Raw genomic sequence first — 22362 nt, 5'->3', positions numbered from 1 at the left:
CTTTGACTGATGGAGTCAGAGGGCGCCTGAACCCTCTTTCCATAAAGCACCAAGACACGGACAGCAAATATATGGGACACACATGGCCAACCCCCCTTTCCTATTTCCCACACTCTTGGTAGATATCAATAATTGATTACAGTTGACTTTCCAGCATGACCTCAGAATCCTTTTGCACATAGCACCCGAGGGAGCCACTATCAATTGATCAGACATGGCACCGTTTGAGATCTTTGCCTCAGGTCAGCCCCTGGGAGCTGCCCTCTACAGATCAGGCCGCATGAGGCCGAGAGGTCAGCTCCGACTGTCCCTCCCAGTGCGTGACCCAGAGGGGTGTGCTGCTGCGCCAGCCTCCCCAGATGTTCACAGCTAGAGGGGTGAAACCCAGCCCCGATCTGTCTGGCCCACACAGGCCCCTCTCCCTAGGGGACAAGATCACCATGGTGGGCCTCTGTGTGCTTTTGACACTCTTACACCCTGTGTTAACTTCGGATCATGCGCTGATTTCCCCTGGTGATACTGTCAAATGGGACTCCCAACAGTCATACATTCTGGTGTCCCAGAGTGTGCCCCTCTGACTCTAGGGTTTCAGTGGACATGGGGTGGAGTGGCCTAGGGAGTGTCACATGCATGGGTGTTAACCTTTCCTGCCTGGTATGGTGTCCTCAGCCTGAGCCTGGGACAGGGGCGGGGGCAGGGGTGGGGGGGCAGGCGCTGGCTCCCTCTGCACAGCCCTGCTCTGGCTTCACTCTTCTGGAGGACCCTGAGGCCCACGAGCACTGTAATTCCCACGGCAGCTCTGGGGCGGGAGTGTGGCTGAGACGACGGCAGCTTGCCCTGCCTGCAGCGGCCCAGTAACTTCCAGCACTGGGCTGCCCGCCGGGGATGGGGATCCACTGCTCCACACTTTACAGCTGCAGCACCCTGCTTTCCTGGCACAGCCCCTGCAGCCTGCCCCACCTCTGACCACTGCCCCTCTGCTGCCCCTCCACGGGGCTCACTCACCCACATCAGCGGGAGAGGAGTCACCGCCTGCCGCTGGTTCAGATTGGCTGCTGAAAGACAGCACACAGCTGACCCCTGTCCACCCCCACTCCCCTCACCCCCCATTTCCTTCTGACTCCTAGGTCCAGATTTTATGTCCAAGGGAAGGTGCCCACGGGGAAGTTTTGGCTGGGTGTCATGTCCCCACGCCCAGCTGAGTAGGGCCACATGCCCTCACTCGTCCATGGGGCAGGCACTTGGAGCAGTTTGCTGCTGTGTCTTCAGCACATTATAGGTGCTCAGTACACATGGGCTTAGTCCTAGGCTGCCCTGCTTCCCACCTCCCACCAATCCACAGCTGGAGCAGGGAGTGCTGGGGCCTCCTGGGAGATCTCAGGCCCCTGCCCCTCCTGACACCCTGGCTCCCATCTGGCCCGAACCATGTGACGCTCTCACAAGCAGAAGGAGACCTCTACGTCTCTTGGCTTCGGCAGCACCGTCGCTAATGCCTTTCACCAAAAGCTCTGGGCTGTCTGAACGCCCAGCCGAGCCGTCAGATGCTGGCTCTCCAGAGGGGCACCCCGTGCTGCGTGGGCCCTGAGCCATGACCCAGACTCACTGACACCCAGCCTGTGCTGGCCCTGCACAGAGGGCTTTGTAAATCTCTCACTGAATCTGTCTGATACCAACGTTCAAAGCAGAAACTTTTACCTTTTTACCTTCAGTGTACAGATGAGGAAACAGCCTCTGAGAGGTTCATTAGCTTGTCCAAGGGCACACAGCAGGTAGGAGGCAAACTAGGGTGGCCTTTCTACCTTCAGAGCCATGACCTCAACCACTATGCTGGACTGGCTCCTTGAGATAAATCTCATTTCCAAGTTTTCTGCCAGCATCGACTCAGCCTGATAATTACTAAGCTGGTTGACATCTATCTACTGACTCAGTCTCTGGATGCAGCCTAAGGCTCAGCAAGAAATTCTTTGAAACCCAAACTCTGAATCACCCACTGTAGGAGAGGCTAGAGGGCAGGCAGGGTGTCTACCTGTGGCTGACGGGAGGAGGACTGCCTGCCCATCAATTCCATTCTCTACTGTGAAACCTGAGGCTCCGGCCCCGCTGACCAGGTGAGCTGCGCATGTGAACAGAAGCTGCAGCTTTGGCCACTCCTCCTTCCACACACACAGCTGAGAACACGAAATGCGAATGCTGTGGGCTCTTTCCCTGGGCCACACTCACCTGGTCTCGGCCAGCACTGGGGTGGCCAAGGGATACCACCAGAATTTTCCTGACTGGAGCAGCTGGCCTCCTAGGCCCAGGTCCCCAGATGATGCATATGGATGGAGGCTGCCTGCTCCCTGAATCACAGCAATGTCACCCGCTCCCACAGCCCAGTGGCTGGGCCTGGGGCATAGAATAATGACTCCATCGACCTAGGATGATGGATCTGAGCTGCTGGAGTGGCAAAAGCCAAATCCCTCAGGCAGCAAGGACAGGGACCTTTGCCTCCTGCTGGCCTTGTCCCAAGGCGTGAGGTAGCCGGGGTGGGCTCTCACACCCCCGTCCTGCCCGGTGTCAATACCAGCCCCAGGTTTAGGTGCTCCAGCAAAGGTCCCTAGAGACTTTGTGGCCCCCTCACTTCCCTGGGACTGTTTTTGGGGAAAAGGCCTTCTGAAAGACACTGGCACAGCCAGCCAAAACTTACCGAGAAAGAGGTTAAAATGCTCATTTTTGGTGGGAGGGGCCTCAGAGAGCCTTCTGGGATGCTGATGTTCTACAGTTGGATCTGAGTGATTTCAAGGATGATGTTTAGATTTGTAAACACCCACAAAGTGTACTCTTAAGATCTGTGCACTTAATTTGAAGTTACACCTCAATTTGAAAAGTGTTCCAGGAACCTGGAAGTCAAGTTCCAAGGGCAGGCCTTGTCAGCTTCCCCACCCCCACTGGCTTTCTCCCAAAGGGGTGGTGGGGGCTCATTAGTCAGCACCCAAGGCTGACGAGGACACGCCTGAGTTTTGGTCGTTAGTTCTGTGGCCACACATGACACTGGGACTCAGGCAGGCAGCCTTGAGTTCCACCAGCCAAGAGGGGGCTTAGCTCAGTGTGACCTGCTCTGCATCTGGTACACGGCCTCACCAGTCTTCAAGCCTTCTGTAACTTTCCCTGGCAGAGTGAAGTAAGTGCTCCTTCGAGGTTTCTCTGACCAAAGCTCCACCTAATTGCCAAGAAAAATTCAGTTGTCTCTCTTTTGAGCTCCCATACCAGCTTAGTTTAATAATGTAATAAATATTAATGGTCCCACTTCCCAGGTTCCTAGGGCCCTTGCTCCACTTGCAGGTGACCACTATCTAGACTTTTGTATATATCATCCTTGTTCTGGTTTTGTATTTTATGATACACGCATCCCAGTTTGCTCAATAAAGTGCCAGTTTTCATTTGTGGTCCAAATGTAAGAATTTAAGTGCCCCTCTGCACTCTCAAAAAATCCCATAAACTTATATGATCATTCAACATACATGTATTTGTAGGCTTGTATTACTTGGTTTTGAGCTTTATACCAGTGGCATCATATAACATGAAGGCCTCTGAGATGTGCTTTGTTTGAAGATTTGTCTGTTGCTATGTAGCCACAATTCATTGATTTTCATTGCTGATTAATCTGTTTGTGTGGATTCCCCTGTGTCTGCTGTGCCCAGTTTTATTTTTGTTAATAAGAACAAAACTGCAATGGCCATTCCCGCACATGACTCCTAGTGAGGGGTTCTTACATGTGCAAGCAGCCCTCGCCAGAATCAGGAGGGGGTGGCTGGATCATGGGGCCTGCACGCTGTCCACTCAACAAGCAAATGCCACCTCATCCGTCCACGTCTATTTGGGGAAAGTTAACTAGGTTTTCCTATCATCAGTGTCTGCGGTTCTCAATAGACTTTGAGCCCCCCAAGGCCAGTGCTCTTGGTTTTATCTCGGCCCTTAGAATAGAGCCTGGGACTAGTAGGAAGGCGCTTGGAAAATGCTAAATGCCTGAATGTTCAGGGGCCTCTGCATGGTTCAGGCCAACCCACTCTATTCTGAGTGAACGATTTAAAGATGCTTCCGCTGGCAGGGCAGCAGGAGCAGCGACATTCTGCACGTGCAGGCCCCAAGATGGCTCTGCAGAGTGTGGGCGTTGCAAGCACGCTGTGATAAGGAGTGTTCACTTGCTGCGTCTGGGTAAGGGTCCCCAGCTTGCCACCTCCGGTTCACGGAGATGGACTCCCACCAAGGTGAAAGCCATAGTGTAGACAAAACTCACACGGCCTGGGGCCAGGGGACCCGTTTTCTATTTCTGGCCCTGCCATTAATAAGCTGGGTGACTTTGGGCAAGTCACTTGGTCTCCTTCCTCATCTTGTAAAATGAATTTGGATAGTGAAAGCTCATTCTTGAACTTGAGAATTCCTCAGAATCACCCAGGAAGCTTAGAAGTGCAGGTTCCCAGGTGCTGGCCCACAGGAACTGAGGTAGTAGGTCTGGAGTGGGAATTGGCAGATATTTACACGATAATAAAAAAAAGACAATCAGAAATGCTCACCTATGGCGAAAATATTAAATAGTACACAAGAAATTTTAATAAGCACTCTAAACCCCCAGCTGTGCCCGAGGCAACCACTCTGCATCATGTTTTAGGTGGTTGCCAGCCTATTGCTAAACAACAGGCCAACTCTTGTTTTATCAACTTCAAACATTACCCACTGTCTCCCAGCTACGATAGCTGAGGGTTTCGGCTCACTCACCCCACCCCACTCCCAATATAGTCCTGGCTCATTTCTGGAAGATGCATTGTAAAGAGAAGCCCAGGTGATCCTGAGGTAGTTAGTCTGCTAGCCGTGAGCAGGGATGCACAAGCCTAGTAAGGCTTCTTGGCAGAGACACTGAAGTTCCCACAGAGCATCTCCTAAGCCTAGTTCTTCTGCTTGGCTTCTGGAACTTGCAGATCCTTTTCTCACCCCTGGGAGCTCTGGAAGGTTGGGCATGGGAGCCATGCTGGCAGCCACACTGCTCCAGGTTCCTGCTGGGTGGAACTGGCCCGCCCCATCATCCTGCTACCCCTTCTCACACAGTGTCACCCCAGGTGTACAGTTAGGAGGAGCAGATTTGTCCTCTTGGGACAGGCATAGCTCTGGCTCTAACAGACTGCCGAGCCTCTGACTTTTTTATAACCACAAAGGGGTGGTATGGAAACCAGAAGGCAAACTGGAACAGGTGTAACAAGGATGAATCTCAGACGTGGGAGTGAGCAGGCACTTAATACACACTGCATGACTCCACCCATGTAAAATTTAAAACCAGGCAAAACTGAAAAACAAAAATGCCACATAAAAGCAATAGAACAGCAAAACTCATCTACTGGAGTAGAAATCAAGAGGGTGCTGGCTACCTTTGGCGTGATGGTGACTGAGGAGGGACCTTAGGCAGGGCTGGTGATGTTCTGTTCTTTGACGTGTGCTATTTGCCCAGGTGTGTTCACTTCATGAAAACCTGAGTTGTACCCTTATCATGTGTACACTTCAAGGGTTTCCAACAAAAAGAAGAAAAAGTGGGCACTGCTCTTGCCCTTCCCCGTGAACAGGCCCTCCCTTAGGATGGGCCCAGGCTGGGGGGCGAAGCCAGAAACTGGGTCCTGGTCTCTGCAGTGTGCTGAGGAGGGCTGATGCCCAGAGCCCTATCCTGCAGGTCCTGCATAGTTCAGAGCTCCAGCCCGGCACCCCACAGGACGGAGTGGTCTGCTGGGTCAAGGAAGTGGTTGGAAATGAGGCCCAAGTGTGTTCCCTGGGAAGGATGACAAGCTACTAGCCAACGAAGACTTGAGTGCCGCCATCCCCACCTGCTAGCAGCCCAGCTGCCCAGGGGGAGGGCGGTGTACGGGCCCCCAGCCAGCCTCCCCAGGCTGCTGGCCAACCCAGCGTAAATATTATTGCACTTCTCCGCGTCTGAAGGACGTTAATTATTAAAACACACACCACCCAGGGTAGTGCACTGTAATTAGGTTCAAATTAAATTAGCATCCTCTTGTAATTAGGACATCAATAACCACTCTGGAGGCACCAGTTCTCCAGCCCCTCCTTGTTACTTCCCAACATGGGCTGATGCAGGGTAAGGGGCCCACTGACTCTCTCCCTGGGACATGGAAATAATCAAACCAATAACTAAAGTGGAGGCAGCTACGCAAGCCTTTCCCTCCAGCACTCGCCTTCCCCACTAGTCCTGCACGCTGGCAGGGGGAAGGAGATGAGGGTCCCCGGGAAGGGCTCTCAGGTGCCAGTACTTCCCTGGTGGCGGGCCCGAACCCTAAGCTCTGCTGCATCAGCCCTCAGTGACAGGGAAACTTCCAGAGCCTGCCCAGAGATCCCCAGTGCTGCCTTCCTGCCATCCATTAGCCCTCACTCTGCCTTCTCCCATGCCGCCTTCCCAACCACCGCGCCGGAGCCTCAGCCCCTTGTCTGGGGGCGCTGCCCACTGTGTGGCTTATTGTGAGTACTTCAGCATCTGCTGCCTCCTCCGCACCCAGACTGGACGTGGCCTTGGCACTCACTGAACCCAACGCTGTGCTGGTGGCGCGCTGAATCTTAATCTGTGCTTGGTGTGTACATGGATGGATAACATGCATCTAAGAGATTTCGTTGTTCCCCTGGGAAGGTGGATGGGGAAGCAGAGCCTATGATCCTGACACCGAGGAGCATGGTCTCTTAACTCTTGTGGGGCAAGGACCTCCAGGGAGGTTCCTGATGCTACTTGTGCAAGTGCTGATGCTAACTGGCTTCACTTACGGACGCAAAGAAAACACGCCGGTGCACATGCACTCTGAGTGCCTCCTTCAGCTCTGCACCCTGGGTGGCTGGCTCGCCTCACTGCAGTCCTGGCCCTGCCCAGGACAGATGCGGAAGAGAGAGGGGACCACGGAGCTGGGGGCCAGAACCAGACAAGCGGCAGCAGTACCTTCCAACCTGGTGAATATCCTGACTTTGGTATAAATCAGCCTTCCAAAAAAAAAAAAAGTATGTAAAGTGGAAAGGTTCAGGCACCATTTCATTTGGAGAACCATGGAGGGTTTATTTTGGCGCAGACGTAACCAAGGCAACAGTTAAGATGATGAGGTGGCTTCAGACCCTTTCACAAAGAGTGGGCTGGCATCTTGCCCCCCGCTAGTTGTGCTCAAGTGAACGCACGCCGCGTGGCCCTACCAGGAGGTAAGGAAATGGGGGAGATGGGCATTCTCTTCTCCGATGGATAAAAATGAGACACCGTGGTGAGTGGGCCTGCCTGCTGGCGGTGGGGGGCAGGACACCACCAAGAGTAGGGATGGATGGAGATCCACACAATTTATCATCCGCCTCCTGCTTGCTGATTGGGCCCCGCAATGAGCTGGCACGTGGAGCATTAGCACTTGCTCTGGCCCACCCGGTGGGGCTGCAGACGGAAAACATGAGTCCCATAGGAGGAGGGGAGTGCAGTGGTCTCTGGGGCTGAGCTCTCACCGCCCCCCACCCATGAACTCTCTCTGCTCCCTTTAACCAGAGTGTACTCTCAGTTCTGGAAGCATTTTGGGCAGGGGGAGTGCTAAAGACAGGAGTACTGGGGAGAACTCCAGGCGAATCTGGGGCCTGAACAAGTCGATGTGGGGGTAGAACTGCCAGGAACCAGGAGTTCCAAGGCCCAGGACCTCTGCTTTACAAATGAGAGGCTGCTAGCAAGGTCCCACCACTTCCACTGACTTTCCTCAAGACCAAGGACCCATATTCCCTGGCAGCTGGAGCCTCTGTACTGATCAAAATGTGGGGTGGCAAGTGGGGCTGCCCGGAGGAGGCATCATCACATGTCACCGGAGCACAGGCCTGGGGAGGGCAGGGCCACGTGGATGAGGTTGAGGGAGTTGGGGAGAACAGGCAAATCGCCTGGACACTGGACAGCGGAGTGGTAGCTCCCACCAGGCACACACCGCTCTCTCGCTGGCCCTCCCCGAGCAGCATGACGGGCTCCACACTGCACACCACAGCGGCTGCTCTCAGGTCTCTCCTCCCTCAGGGGTCTGCAGCAGCCTGGAGCTTCTGAGCTTCACGGTCAGCTCTGACTGGGGGATATTGTCAAATCAAAATGGAGCAAAAGCTAATCATTTGGAGAGACAGGCGCTCCCTGGCGAGAGGCCCCACTCTGCAGTGAATGCACACCGTGGAGGGGGCTGAGTGGGGGCGGGGCCCTCAGCTTAACCAGGTCGTGCCAGCTTGTCTGGCATCAGCCATGCCTCCTGCTACCTTTGTATTTCCCTCACCGAGTCCCTCTGCCCCTTGCTGGGGCTCTGACGGGGCTTGCGGCTTCCCATTTGTGCCTGGTGGGACTGGCCATGTGCCAGAAAAGAAGATCTGCAGCCTTTTGCAATGGTGGCCAAGGTGTCAGGTAATGCCCACCACATTCTCGGAGTCACTCAGAACTCTGAAGAACTGCCTAGCTCCCACTGATGGGCATTCTCTTCTCCATGACCAGCGTCCATGATGGACAAAAATAAAGTGAGGGACCATAGTGAGAGTGGGCTTGTGTGCTGGGAGCACAACAGTTTCTCCAGGAGTGCGGATAGATGGAGATCCACACAACTCATCATCTACACCCTTGCTGACTTCTTGGGCCTCCTAAGGAGCGGGACAGTCATGGCTAGGCTTCTGGGGGTGTGGCCAAGCACGTGGATGGCAACCGTGGGAGTCACTCTGGCTAAGGCTGCTGAGATCCCAGGCTCTGGGCTCCAGCATGATGAACAAGGGCTACAGACAGCATGGATTATTTTATTTGCACCTCAAAAGCTTTAAATACAGAAAAAGGGAGGGCTGGCAAAGGGGCAGATGTGAACACACTGGCATCTGAGATGGATGTATCAGAGAAATCACATAATCAACAGCTGGACAGAGATCTGGGCGGGAGGGCAGCCTGGGATAGAAGTGGGGTGCCAGCTGGCCTTGGGTGTCAGCATTACACTCTCCTTTAGGACAAAGTCTTTCATGTTTCTTCCTGATTTGAGAATAATAATTTTTAAACAAAAAACACAACCCCTCATCTAAATAAAACAGAAAATCAGCTGGGCGAGACTGCACACTCCGAGTGCCCCCTTCCGTTCTGCACTGTGTGGCTGGCTGCAGCGCCCACCATCTCCGAGGACAATGCCTATCCCTTGAAAGGCTCAGGCTCCCTGCACCCCACCCCCAGCCCAGATGGTGCCCTACAAGACGTTTCCATACACTGAAGCAAAGCTGGACCCAATCTATGCCCCTGATCTGGGTTCTGGAGTTGAAACACCCTCCCGGCAGAGGAAGAGGTACTGGTGAGAGGGGTGCTGGGGGCCGGACCCGATTCCCTCCTCAGCGGCTGTAGCCGAACTCATCTGCGTCGTCGGCTCGGAAGTCCCCGTAGCGCCACAGGTTCAACTGTGAGGGAACAGAAAAGGGCTTGTCAGGGAGGTGGGGCCTTCTGGAACCCAGTAGGCCAAGTCCCCTCTCTCAGCATCCTCTGGGGCTCTTGAGGTAAGAACTTACCCTGGCACTCTTGGCTGACTCCTGGGCATTCAGGTATTCTGTGATCTGGAGGAAAGAGAGAGAGAGGAAGTGGCCACAACCGGGCAGCCGAAGTGACTCTGCAGGATGCCCAGTCAGGTCCATGTCACCTCCCTGCTCAAGGGCTCCCCAGCTCCCTCAGAGAAAAAGCCGAAGTGCAGAGTCACAGTGGTCCCCTAGCTGTTCTCGATGCCACGCTGGCTGTTCCGTCTGCCTGAAGTGCTCTTCCCCTTCTGGTACACCTGCCTACTATCCCACGCCTTCAAGTCTTTGATAAAAAGTACTTCCTTCTTGCCCTGGCCAGTGTGGCTCAGTTGGTTGAAGCACCCTCCTGCAAACCAAAAGGCTGTGGGTTCAATTCCCAGCTGGGACTGGGACTCGACCGAAGTTTCTCTTTTTCTCCCTCCCTTCCCCTCTCTAAGTCAATAAGCGTATCCTTGGGTGAGGATTAAAAAAGAAAAAAAAGTACTGCCTTCTTAACAAGGCCCCCAATGACTAGATTTGAAATTACAGCCAGCCCCTCCCCCACACTACTGATTCCTTTTATTTCTTTTTAATGAAAACCTACTCTTTTATTTGTCTTTTTAAAGGAATAGCTATTTATGTACTTATTTTATTGAATTTATTGGGGTGACACTGGTTCACCAACCCATATAGGTTTCAAGTGTACAACTCGACAAAACATCATCTGCACACGGCATCATGTGCCCATCGTGCAAAGCCAAGTCTCTCTCGGTCCCCATTTAGGCCCCTCCCCCTGCAGCTATCACCACACTGTAGTCTCTGCCTATGTGTTATATACATGTGTGCTTTTGCTTAATCCCTTCACCCCCAACACCTCCCCTCTGACAGCTGTCTATGCCTGTTTCAACTTTGTTCTTCGGTTTATTTTTTTATTAGATTCCACACATAGTGAGATCATATGGTATTTGCCCTTTACTTCTATTTTCTCCTTTTCCATTCCACTGCACGTATCTTCTAACATTCTATTTCACTGACATATATTTTTTTATTGCTCATCTCCTCATGCTTGGATATAAGCTCCACAGGGCAGAAATACTGCCACTCATTCACTGAGATATGTAGACCCTCAATTGTTTGCTGAAAGAATGAACAGATGAATAGACGAACACATTAGGTGTTCATCTCGGGGACTGGACAAAGGAATTTTCTAGACACCTGAGACATTATGGGTAGCTTTGTATGGGGGACACTAAGATCTCTAGTTCTACAGGGAAACTCAAGCTAATAGTCCCTTGGAGCACACTCAGGACACTGGGGGTCCCCAGGGGGAAGGCTAGAATCAGGCTCGCCTGTCCAGAGGAGGTACAGGAGCAACTCACATTGGGGTCTTTTTCCAAAAGAATTTTCAACTTGCATAAGCAGTCCATGGAACCGCGAACCACTGGTCCGTTACGTGGGGAGAGGGGAAACGCAGAGGGGCTGGGTGGTGGGAAAGCAAGGGGCACGGGAAGACAGGGAGCGTGGGACAAGCCCGGCAAGGTCGCCACCCCTAGTCACCTCCTGCCTCGAGGAGCGCGTGAGCTTGGCACCAGCCCATCCTCAAGGCCGAAGGACTTGGATGATAGCGGCTCAGCTGGTTTCCTAGGCGTCAGCCCCCTGCCCCCATGCCATTCTCATGGTCCACCCTGTGAAGCAGCAAGTTCTCCTCATCTCATGAAAGGGAGACTCAGACTCCAAAAGATACATCTCTAAGGCTCTCTCAGGCACAGAGGAGGCAGGACTCAGGTCCAGCTCCAAGCGCCGGGGGCTTTTCAGACAGGCTGGAGGGGTGTTGTGGCAGAGCCCCTTCCAACCCCTTGGCACTACGACCTGTCTCTGGTGGCTCAGTGTGCTAGGGGCTGGTTATGGATTTGGAAATTGTATAGAGAAGAAGAAAGACTGGGAGAGAAAATAAGGCAGGCTTTGGTCCTTTCCATGCCCCCTCGGGCCCCTGCAAAGCTTTCTGGCCTGTCACCTGGGGGTACCCGCAAAGGGAAACTTTCCGCTCTAGTTTGCAGCTGCATTCTCAGCCAGACCTGCAGCCAATTAATTTGGGATGCAATTAGCTTTTTTAAAAAACCCCAGCAAACCGAAATCCATTATCCTCCCCCAGCAGGAGCAGCAGGATGGTGGCTTCCCTGCTCCCTCACTGGCTCTTGGTACAGTCCCAGGCCCCTTTGTGACGGCAGCTGGGGACACGAGGGGCCCGCCTCCGTGTCACATACCACTTTCTGGAACTGCTTCTCCTTGCGCACCTCCACCATGACCAGTCCCTCCTTCACCAAGCCCAGCCCCACGTCCCCCTTGGAGTCTGCGAACTGCAGGGTGACGTGGGGGCAGCCAGCACTCAGGTGCTCCACGTTGAGCAGGCACTGGGTGTTCTGGATATCCCGTACCACGCTGTCCACGGCGTCTGTCCGGGCATCCTCCTGGAGCAGGGACACCCCCAGGTTAGTGGGAGGGGTGAGCGCGAGGAAAGAATGGCCACGTGGGCCCCAGGTCCTGGTCACGACCTCGAAAAAGCTGTGGCAGGCGCCTGCAGCTCACACCCTGCTCAGACCCTAATGAGGGACGGAACAGGCTCTGGATGGGAAGTGCTCCCTCTCCCGCCCCTCACCTCTAAGCCTGCTGCGGGTCATCCTGCCCCCCCCCGACCCCCCGGTACCCTGTACCCCACCCACCCGCTCACTCCAGCACGGTGACACCTCAGTCCCCATTTCTCTGCCTTTATGGCTCAGGCTCTCTCCACGCTCACGTCTCCCCATCCCCGCAGACTGACTGCCCCTGGACCTGCTCTGTCAACACCTCTTCCTGTTGTTTCTCTTCTGCCCTGCAGTAATTTCGTGAAAAGGTAGAAAATATTCTCCGGTGCTGACTCCTCAGCAGCCTGCATCTGGCGGCAGCCCCAGCCATCAGAGCGCTCCCCAAGCCCCTGGGACTCCCGGAGCCGCAGGCTCCTCAGCTGCCTGAGCTCCAGGGGCGCTGGACACCGCAGACCAGCTCTTCCCTCCGGACTGGGGGTGGAGGCAGCAACCCTGAGCACAGGTTCTCCTCTCAGGGGACACAGTCGCCTCAGGCTCTGCCCCCCCCACCCCCCCATCGCATGTTCCAGACTCCACGCTTGTTCGCTCCCATGGCTTGAACTCAAATCCGTGATTCTGGGGCTTATCTCGCTTCCCAAACTGAACATTATGAAGCTGCCTGGAGCTCCCAGTCCCTAATTTGCTCCTTCTCATCCCCCTTATCTTGGCCAGCAGCAACATATCGACATGTAAAAACCCATCTTAGATCCTGCCTTCTGCACCCTACCCCCTCTGATGGTGCTCTGAGACCTGGCCCTTTCCCCACAGCCCCACTCATGTGACCCTGGTCTGGCCACTATTGTCTCTAGCCTGGATCTTCAACTTCAATGGTCTCCCAACCATTCTTGCCAGTCTCGCCCTTGCACTAGAAGTCACTTTCAAAACCAGATGTGACCATGTCCCATTTCTGCTGAGAATCCTGCCACATCCTCCTGCCTATAATAAAAAGAATAAACTCCACACCAGGCATACAAGGTCTTATCCCCACACCTTGACTGACTTTTCCCTTCTCATTTCCTGACACTGCCCCAAGGGCCCAGGTGCCCGACTGTGGCGGACTCGTTTTTGTCCCAATTGCACCCTGGCCCATGGGCCCTACCCATTCCTCAAGAACTAGTTTGAGTCCTGCGGCCACCTCCTCTGTAGCAACTTCTGTCAACTTCCTTGGTCTCTCCCATCTTTTGAGTCCCATTACTAACAGGCCACACATTGTGTCCATCTCTTGTGAGCCTGTAAGGACCGCAGGCATGGCTGGTGTCACTGGACACTTTCCTGCAGAAGGAGGGAAGATGCATCAACTCACATCTTGGGGCACCTGGATGAAGGCGAAGGCATACTCCGTGGCTTGAGCTGGCAGCACACGAGTGCTGAAGGCAGGTGGCAGGGTACCCAGGCGGGCCGACGGCAGGATCTCTCTCTGCAGAGGACATACCAGGCCAACAGTGTCACACACTTGATGTCCCCTTGTCCTCAGAGGACAACTCACTGTGGCCAGGCCTCTGGGAATTCTAACTCAGGGACTGCCCGTTCACCCGTGACTCGGTTCCACTGAGCTGTGTGCACAGGCTTGCCTACCCAGTGAAGCCTTGGGGGAGACGGCCTGCTGGCACCTGCAGATGCATAGCTGTGACTCACACCCTGGCAACCTTGGCTTACTTATTGGTTCTCATTAAAATTATTTGATAACTGGACTCTAACTGCTGTTTCCTTTTCCAATGCCTTTCCTCCACGGGTTCCTTGACCACTTTCCTACAGGCCAGGGGATGCTTTGGCTGGGACAGCATGCCAAGACAAGAGTCCCAGCAGTGCCCTGACCTGCCTGTGGTTCTGGCCAAGGTGTGTGGGACAACCCTAGCCTGGAAGGACTTCTTCCGTGGTCATTCCCAGGTAATAATAAGGAACATGGCCCAGTTCTGGACTTCCTGCTAACTGACCCTCATCTCTAGTTCTTAAGGAAAGTGGACAGCCACAGCCCAGGAGCCTCATGGTTCTGAACTACAGCATTCTTTCCTGCTTGCTGTCACACCCACAGTGAGTCTCCCAGGAATTGGCAACAGACTCCCAAGCTCTGCTGGAAGGGCCCTTCCCCAAGTCACTGCCACCTTGTGACTATCCCTCTGTAGCAAGTCTCGGTTTGGGAATGTGCTGGAGATCAGCAAATGGGATGGGTATGATGTTGAGCATGAGGAGCAGGAACTGTAGGGGGTGCGGGGCCTTCCTGGGCCCACCCTTCAGAGGCAGGAAGGAAGAAGAGGAGGCGTGGGTATGGTTGGGTGCTCATCCCTGGGGCCTAGACAGGAGATCTACTGGTGTATAGAGGCTTTTAACCAGAGATGCCAGTTTTGTCCAGTCACTCAAGGGTCCTGGCCTATTACACAGACAGCGGCAATGTCCACACGCTCACTGTTCTGTCAATGATGGAGTCCAAAGCTTGGAGGGAACTTCGAGAGATCAGATGGCCTGACCTAAGGAGTTACTGTGTTGAATGGCACCCGGGAGCCACTTGGGGCCCATCTCCTGTCCACCTGCCCACATCCCGGCCCCCACTCACGTTGCCGTAGTCAATGTAGAAGACGTGCACTTTGGCAGGAGACTCGACTTTCTCTACTCGGGCCCGGTACCTGCAATGGCATTGCGGCCACAGCTCAAAGGATAGCTCTGGGGGGTTGGTCTCCATGGAGCCTTGTGACGGCAAGGGAGAGGGCATACCCTTTCCCTGCCCAGGGCTCAGAGAGCACACCCACGAGTGTCACAGAGGACAGTTCTCAGACTCCATCATGGCCAGCCTTGGGCCACTTTGGTCACCACTTAATGGAATCAGGGCATAGCTGGGAGCAGAGGGAGGGAGAGGGGAGCATGTGAGGCAGATTAATGTGTCCTTGGGGGCATAAAGCAACAAGACTAATGACTGGATTGATGTCTGCTGTTTAAACCCAGCACACTAAACAGCAGCTGTAATTAGCCAGCAGATCTGTCTGGGAGGCCGCAGCAGGGAACGCATCCAAGTCACTTCGTCACCCTGGGAAAGCCATGGGCCCTACCCTTGGAAGATTAGACACAAGTGACCTTGCAGCCTGTGAGGGCTGCTCCTCGTGTCCCAGACAGTTGGGGCGAGGGTTGGGCAGCTGGTCTGGGCTCAGACATCATTTTTCCTGTGTGGAGTGAGGGGTGTGTCAGAGAGCTCCAGCCAGTCAGGGCTCCCCCAATAGAGTTAGGGGAGAAAGAGGAGGAGGAACACAACTTCTGCTCTCCAGAGGCTGGCTGGACTGCAGGAAAATCATAGGCTAAAATGCAGGCCCTGACGGGCTCTGGGCAATGAAGTGGGCCACCCCGGGGAGCTGGCCAAGGTCAACCAGGCCACAGAAGCAAAAGTCTGAAGTCTAGCCAGTGCCCTGAAGACAGACCTGTCATGGCTGTTGCTACTCTGCTCGGGCTCAAGTGGCTTACCATTCTCCATCTACGAATTTGGCAATGCAGAATTCTCCCCGGCGGGGGACATAGGAGCCCTCAACAGGAGGGTGACTGGAGATGTCATTTCGCATGTTCTCCATCAGCTTCTCCAGCTGGGTGCCTGATGGGAAGGAAAAGACGGTGAGACCAGGGTGCCAGGTTCTTTGGAGCCTCATCTCTGGATGGGCTGGGGAGGCAAAGGAGCCTAGGGAGTGGGTGGGGTGAGGAACTCTGTGAGCGCCTGCAGCACCAGCTCGCCTCCATCCCTCCAGGAGGTCCTCTTTCATCTCTGCTCAAGGGTTTCATGCTATCTTCAAATTAGGATGGTGACTTGCTGACACTTTAGGCCTTAGAGACATGTACAGTCTTCCAATCCCAGCACTCCAATCTACCGGCCACAGTGCGGGAGCCCTTGGGAACATTCCTGAGCTTTGGTTAAGGAGATGGAAAATGCCAGTGGACTTGGAGCAAGGCCAAGGCCAACCAGCCTCCTCTAGGCTAGGAGCTGGTCAGCCTGCAGCCCATCCCCATAAGAGCTGGCCCTGGCTTGGGCCACGGAGATAGTGGCTGACCACAGCTACTCTCTGCAAGGTCTCCCAGGGGCTGAAGCGGGGATTAGGATGGGCCGCATACAACCCTGGACAAGGAAAGGGTTCCAGAACCTGAGCCATGAAAGATGGAGAGCAGTTCTGAGAGCAAGGTCCTGTCTCAATATATTCCAACTTGGCCACTCTGGCCAGTCACTGCGAGACAGATGCTGAACTGAATTCCCAACGCTGTCAGGGTCGGGTGGGGCAGTCTCCTGCCCTGCCTGTCTTTCCTGAATCACTCTGACCTTGGGGCCCTGATGCTTGCCTGCCTCTCACCCCCACCCTGCTAAGCATCAATCCCCAGTGGCTTCTCCTTTGCATTCCTTCTGGCTATGATTCTGGCTCTGCATCAGATCTGTTGTGCCCCCTTTCCTTTCTGAGGTCAGGGTGGCTGAATGCATGTGGATTCCGCTTTCCATCTTCAGGGCCCAAGGCCACACACACTGTACCAGGTGCCTAACACATGTCGGGTGTTGGTACACTTGTCAGTCGGCCTTGTAAGATCCTTGTCTGTGTTTATGTTTCTGCCACTACACGAGAAGCTCCTTCAGGGCACAGACCATAGCTCACTTGGTTGTTCACTCGCGTAAGGCCTAGAAGAACCTCTGACACTGAACTGACTTGAAGATGACCTCTGCATACTCACACGGGAAGGTCTGTTTACTCCTGGGCCTCTGCGTGGGCCACTACCCTTCCCCCTACCCAGTGATATACACTCTACTAATTTTCCTGAGACAGTGCTACTTGCCCAGACAGGAAAATTTCAGGGACTAAGGAGAAGCCTGTACATAAGACAAGTTCTCTTATACTTGGTCTGCTTTTATTTTTATTTACTTTTTGCTCCAAGGCAACAGAAGCAGACTTTGCCTCCTGCAAATAGGCACAGCCCCTCTGGGAGGTCCTTACACAGAGACCTGGTTGGTATAATCATTTACAGCTAATGGCAATATTTTCATCATTTCATCAGCCTCTTCCCGAAGGCAGGCGTTAATTAGGAGAAGGGAGGCGGGTGAGAGGACGCCCCCCAAGAGGATGAAAAGCTGCAAGAGAGGGAGGCTGTGTGTGTTGAGGTTTATTTTCCTGGATTTCATGGAGCCACCCAAGGACAGGGTTTTCTCTGGAGTCCACCACAACTCTCTAGGTGGCATGCCACGAATCGCCTTGCTCCCTTCTCCGATTTTCTAAGAATATGCGGTTTCCTCTTTAGTTCTTTTTACTCTCTGCCTTGGCTATTGCTTGCTGCAGCGTCATGGCTTCCTAGAGGTGACAGAGGCAGCCAGGCGGGGTACCGGGAGGCACAGAAGGCTTCTGAGGTTACAGAGATTGTGTAGCCAAAGGCCTTGAACCCTCAAGCTCTGTCCCAGGGAGACTTCAGAGTCCTGTTCTTATTCAAGGGGAGTCCTCCCCAGCAGAAGCCAGAGGCTAGGCAGAGCCTCTGACTGGGAGCTGCTGTGTCCTGGGCAGGGTCTTTGAGTTTCCTTCCCCCAAGTTCCCTGAGGGCCATTCATTCTTGCGGGCTCGACACTCAGGAATAGCTCTTGTTCCTACCTGGACCACTACCAAAAACTCCTTCCGGTCACAGCACCCAGGCCTGGAGGTTGGTCCCCTCCTGGCTTCATTCCTAAGGCAGTGGCTGGCCCAGCTTTCACCAGGGTGGCATCTGAACTCAAGAGAGCCTGATCCTGAAGGCTCATCAGCTCCATCTCTGCCCCGCCCCCATATTCCCCTCCCAAGTACAGCCAGCCCAGGACTTGAAACAGTCAGTTTCCCTTGCGGAAATGACATCAGCACAAAAGCAGCTGCCTGGGAAATAGCATTAGAGAGGAAGGGGTTGAGACGAGGCTGTTGGTGCTCAGGAGTGGGCCTGGGTGGGCCGAGGAGGCCGGGCAGAGATGCATCCTGTCACCCAGGGGGCTGCCTTGAGTGCCAGTGACATCTCAGCCCCCTCTGCTCTGCAAGGATCTGGCTCCTTGGCCCTAGAAGCAGTTCTAAGAGCCGTTTCCTGTGTTTACCTAAAATGTTCCCCTGAACAGGGGGCCAATGAGAAGCAGGAGGCCAGGTTAGAGGGAGTGGAGGTGGGAGGCTGGGTGGAGGGGCCATGGTGCAGCTGCTGAGAGAGCTGCTTCTACTGCCCTGTCCCTCCAGGAACCTGAAGTCTCTGCCTAGGGGACCCTGGCCACAAGGCACAACACTGGAGGTCAGGAAGGAAAGGAGGATGGAAAGAGAGGGTCCTTTAGAAAGACTGCCTGGGGCTGACTTTCCCTGGAGTTCCTCCTGTTTCCATGGCAAATGGCTGTCATTCAGGGCTATGGTAACCTCTAGAAAAGGAGAAACCCCAGCAGAGACAAGCCCACGCTTCCCCTCCTCCACCTGCCTTCCCACGGAAGCTGAGGGGGCGCGGGGCTGCGCGATGCCCGTTCTTGCTTCCCGACCACATGGAGACAATCTGTTCACTGCTTCCTGATAGATTCCGAAGGCTACACGTGCTCGTGCCCAGCCCAGCCAGGGGTGCCTGGGAGCAAAACAATTACCTAAGAGTCTCAGAGCACCACCCAGACCGAACTGGTTACCTCACCCGTCCTCAGAGGACCTGCTCAGCTGCTCACTCCAGAACTTACTTGCAGGTCATGAAATGACCTGTGGGCCCAGAGAGTGGTGTCCGGGCCCAGTGGGTGGGCTGTAGGGGAGGTCCCTTGAGCCCCTGGGCCATGCCGCTCCCACCCAATGAACAGAGGGGCCCTGGAGGTGGGCTGGACCTCACCAGGAGCTATGAGGCAGCAATGCCTGGCTCGGCCAGAGCACTCACCTGTCTCCACATCTTGCACGTAGAAGTGCAGGTCATCGGTGATCTCTGTGACAAACACTGGCTTATAGGTGGCCGAGCGCTCCTTCTCTTCCAGCACGGGTGCCACCTCCTCCAAAGGCTGCTCCTCATAGTGGGCCCAGATCTGCGTGTGTAGTCAGCAGGAGGGGATGAGGAAGCCAGGTCAGAAGGGTACCAGGAAAGGGGCTTTGGGGCCAACAAGTCATCTCTGAGCGAGTGAGTGTGGGCGTCACCAAAGGGCACTCCCACGGTGCTGGGCTGAGCCCCTGGAACCCTCCTGTCTCTGAAAGTGAGGGGAAGAGTGTTCCCAAGTTCTTCTGATCCAGCGGTATCAAGTTCTGGCAGGCACCAGAAGCAACTGGGGAGCTTATTTGAAGGGCAGGCGCCTGGGTCCCACCCCAGGCCTGCCAAAGCAGGACCTGTTATACAGGCCCCAGAGAAAGCGGAGCAGAGCAGACTCCCGGGTGATTCTCATGCACACCTGGAGAACCTTGATGCTGGCTCCCCATCTCCCACCCGCATATCCCTCTACAGGGTCACTGTGAACTGTCACAGGGCCACTGGCTCTCCAGAGGCTCTGCAGGTGACAGCCCTGAGCCGTGGAGGGGAGGGGTGGTCATTGTGCAACAATGCCTCTTCTCAGCACTTCCCAAGCAGGCTGCTCTGACCCCAGCTCAGAAGCTGGGCTGTCCCCTCCACCCTTCCCTTTCCCTTCTCTGCCAGTCCTGTGCTGTCTGGGCTGCAGCAGCTCAGAAGCTCATTCTATCATCAACTGCAATCCTGCAGCCAGGAGATTATCCTGGCAGTGAGGCCTGTCAGAGCCGGGGGTCAGCGGAAGGGGGTCCAACTGGGCAGCAGGTAGGAGAACATGGAGGACTAGACCACACACGGGGTCCCACTGATGAACACACACAGGAACAAGGGGTGATAAAAGCACAAGCAAGAAACTTACACGCTTACTAGCTGCCAGATGCCATTCCAAACATTCTCCCAGTATTAATTCATTTAATCCTCACAACAACTCTTTGAGCAGAAATTAACATTACCCACTTTAAAAGGAAACTGAAGCACACAGCCTTGCTAGAGGTAGTGGAACCAGGATTTGAACACAGGCTCTAGAGCTCTTCAAGGGGCTTTTGGCTTTGACTGGGCTCTGGAGACAGAGGCAGTGCTGAGCAGTAAGAAACCCAAGGGTGGGAGGTATGAACTCTTATCCTTTCATTTGCCCTTTAATTAGTTGTTTGACTTTGGCCAAGCCCTGTGCTTTCTGAGTCTCCCTTCCTTTCCTTATAAAACGAGGTGGTTTGACCATGGGACCACTCAGCTGACATGCAGATTCCTGGGTGGCATCAGGAAGCAGCTGAAGGGCAGGAACGCTGGAATTACTGAGCCACCGTGGGTCACAGCCACAGAGGCCTCGCTCCCGTCTATAATGTAGCACAAACATGTGTCCTTCCATAAGAAGGGGAGGCTAGAATAAGCAACAGGAACTTTCCAAGCCTGGGATGGGGGAAGGGGTGGCTGCCAGGGAGTGGCTGAAGGAGATGGGAGAGATGTCTCCTAGGTCCAAACTTCTGCCACCCACATGGAGCCGTGCCCTCTGCCTTCTGAGAGTGAGCTTGTGGGCCCCTGGTCTGGGGCTGGCCTCTTAAGCCAAACAGCTCCTGACCCCTCTCACTTTCCTCCAACATCTGTCCCATCACCCCAGACACCTCCCTCATCATAAGCACCTAGGCATCTCTGCTCCAAATACCCCCAGGCCTGGCCACCACAGGAGAGAAGGCAGGTAGCAGAACTTCAACTCAGTCAGATCAGACTCCTGGCCTAATCTGTCCAGGGCCCCCCTGCCCTTATGAGAAAGGTTGTCTCTAGCCTCCGGCCTTTCCTACGAAAGCCCTCTCTAGTCAGAGGCCGTGGCACGAACCATCAAGAGCACTCTGGGGGACAGTCACAATGCCTTCCGGTTCCAAGGCCCACATCCTGTTGAGGCTGGGGCTTTCGTCCTGGGAGCCCTGGCTGGAAGTTCCCCAGGGGAGTGACTACCTAGCCAGTCACTCGTATGCACAGCCGGGTTCTCAGCCCGAGATCCTTGCAGCTCTGAGGATCATGGGACTCTCACTGCCTCTGAGAGGCAAGACTGGCTCCTGAGTGGGCCCTGGGCCTGGGAGATATTCTGGGTGCCCATCGTAACCAGACTCTGCGTCCCTCAGCTATGGGGGAAGGAGGCTCCTCCGTGGAGCTGATGAATTGGGAACAGACTGACAGGGTGATAGCAGAAACTGCTAATGCTACTGACTCAAGTAAAAGAGCCTCAGGCGACAGCCTCAGGTTTCCTTCTCAGGGAGAGGGGTGGGGCTTCTCTCCTGGCAGGCTCAGGTGGCTGCAAGCTTGAGGTCAGGGTTGGCGGGTGATTGGATGATGTAAATGATAGCCCGAGGAATGGCCCTCCGGCCACTGCTCCCACTCGGAGGGCAGTGAAGGGGCCAGTCCTATGACAGGTGCCACCGATCACTTGGCAGCAGGAAGGGAGCAGTGGGGTGAGAAGACACTAAAAGCATGCCATTACAGAAGGGTAGAAGAGGGAGAGCTGTTCCTCAGATAGAGGAACCCCACTTCCAGGAGAGGCCTGGGTTGGCCCTTTGAACAGTGGAGCCTTGAAGGTTCCCACTTTCCCACGGGATATGGAGGTGACCAGCTGTTCTCTGGGGCTTGGCTGCCAGTGGCCCTTGGCAAGCTAGTATATGCAGCCTGGCCAGGCAGCTTCTGGGTGGGACAGGCTTGGTTGCTCATGTCCTCAACCTTAAACATGGGTTTGTTTTGCTCATATTGACTTATGTTGTCCTTCTTCAGCACTGTGGCAGGGAGGGGACAGACAGTGGCAAGACATGCCATTTTCCCACAGCCACCTCAAGCCCTCTTATAGCTCACATCCCTGACAAGAAAAATCCAAAGACCCCTCCCAGTAGGCACAGCAACTGTGCACACAGACACACAGTCAGTGCCTTACGGCTCTGCCCCCAGGTTCTTGGTGGAAGGAGGAGCTGGGGAGGAACCTCCATGGCCAAGATGCTGGGCAGCATGGGGGTCTGGGAGCGGTGAATGCTCTTGGCCTTTGGTGGAGACAAGCCTGAGTAAGGCCTAGGCAGCAGGGCCCAGGATGCTGGGAGAGCCACCTGCAGAGCACCCTGGGCTGCAGGAGGGTGGAGGCCCCCAGCTTTCCTGGTCAGCTTTACGGCCAAGGCCAGGATGGAGCTGTCCTGAGACAAGGCCCCTCTGGGACTCCTCCCGTGGCCCTGGCTATGGACTCAGGTGGGAAAAGGGCGAGAGAAGCACCTCCCTCCTTCATCATCTGTTCTGT

At 54.7% G+C, this 22362-nt stretch overlaps 1 protein-coding gene across 1 annotated transcript in view; it reads right to left on the bottom strand.

Annotated features, from left to right (window-relative positions):
* Positions 1 to 8773: 8773 nt before the first annotated feature.
* Positions 8774 to 22362, bottom strand: part of SND1 (staphylococcal nuclease and tudor domain containing 1) — a 427097-nt gene continuing 413508 nt past the window's right edge. Inside the window, exons 18-24 of the mRNA XM_090287466.1 lie at positions 18987 to 19128; positions 15588 to 15711; positions 14692 to 14761; positions 13444 to 13557; positions 11784 to 11987; positions 9538 to 9582; positions 8774 to 9429 (exon numbers count right to left, since the gene is read on the bottom strand). Of these exons, the coding sequence (XP_090143592.1) occupies positions 9364 to 9429; positions 9538 to 9582; positions 11784 to 11987; positions 13444 to 13557; positions 14692 to 14761; positions 15588 to 15711; positions 18987 to 19128 (765 nt within the window). The 3' untranslated portion in view covers positions 8774 to 9363. The remainder of the gene's footprint in view (positions 9430 to 9537; positions 9583 to 11783; positions 11988 to 13443; positions 13558 to 14691; positions 14762 to 15587; positions 15712 to 18986; positions 19129 to 22362) is intronic.

The sequence above is a fragment of the Furipterus horrens genome, unplaced genomic scaffold, assembly GCF_987537825.1.
Source record: "Furipterus horrens unplaced genomic scaffold, mFurHor1.1.pri manual_scaffold_9, whole genome shotgun sequence".
NCBI lineage: Eukaryota > Metazoa > Chordata > Mammalia > Chiroptera > Furipteridae > Furipterus > Furipterus horrens.
The sequence above is the reverse complement of the archived record's forward strand: the minus strand, read 5'-3'. Positions and strand labels throughout refer to the sequence as shown.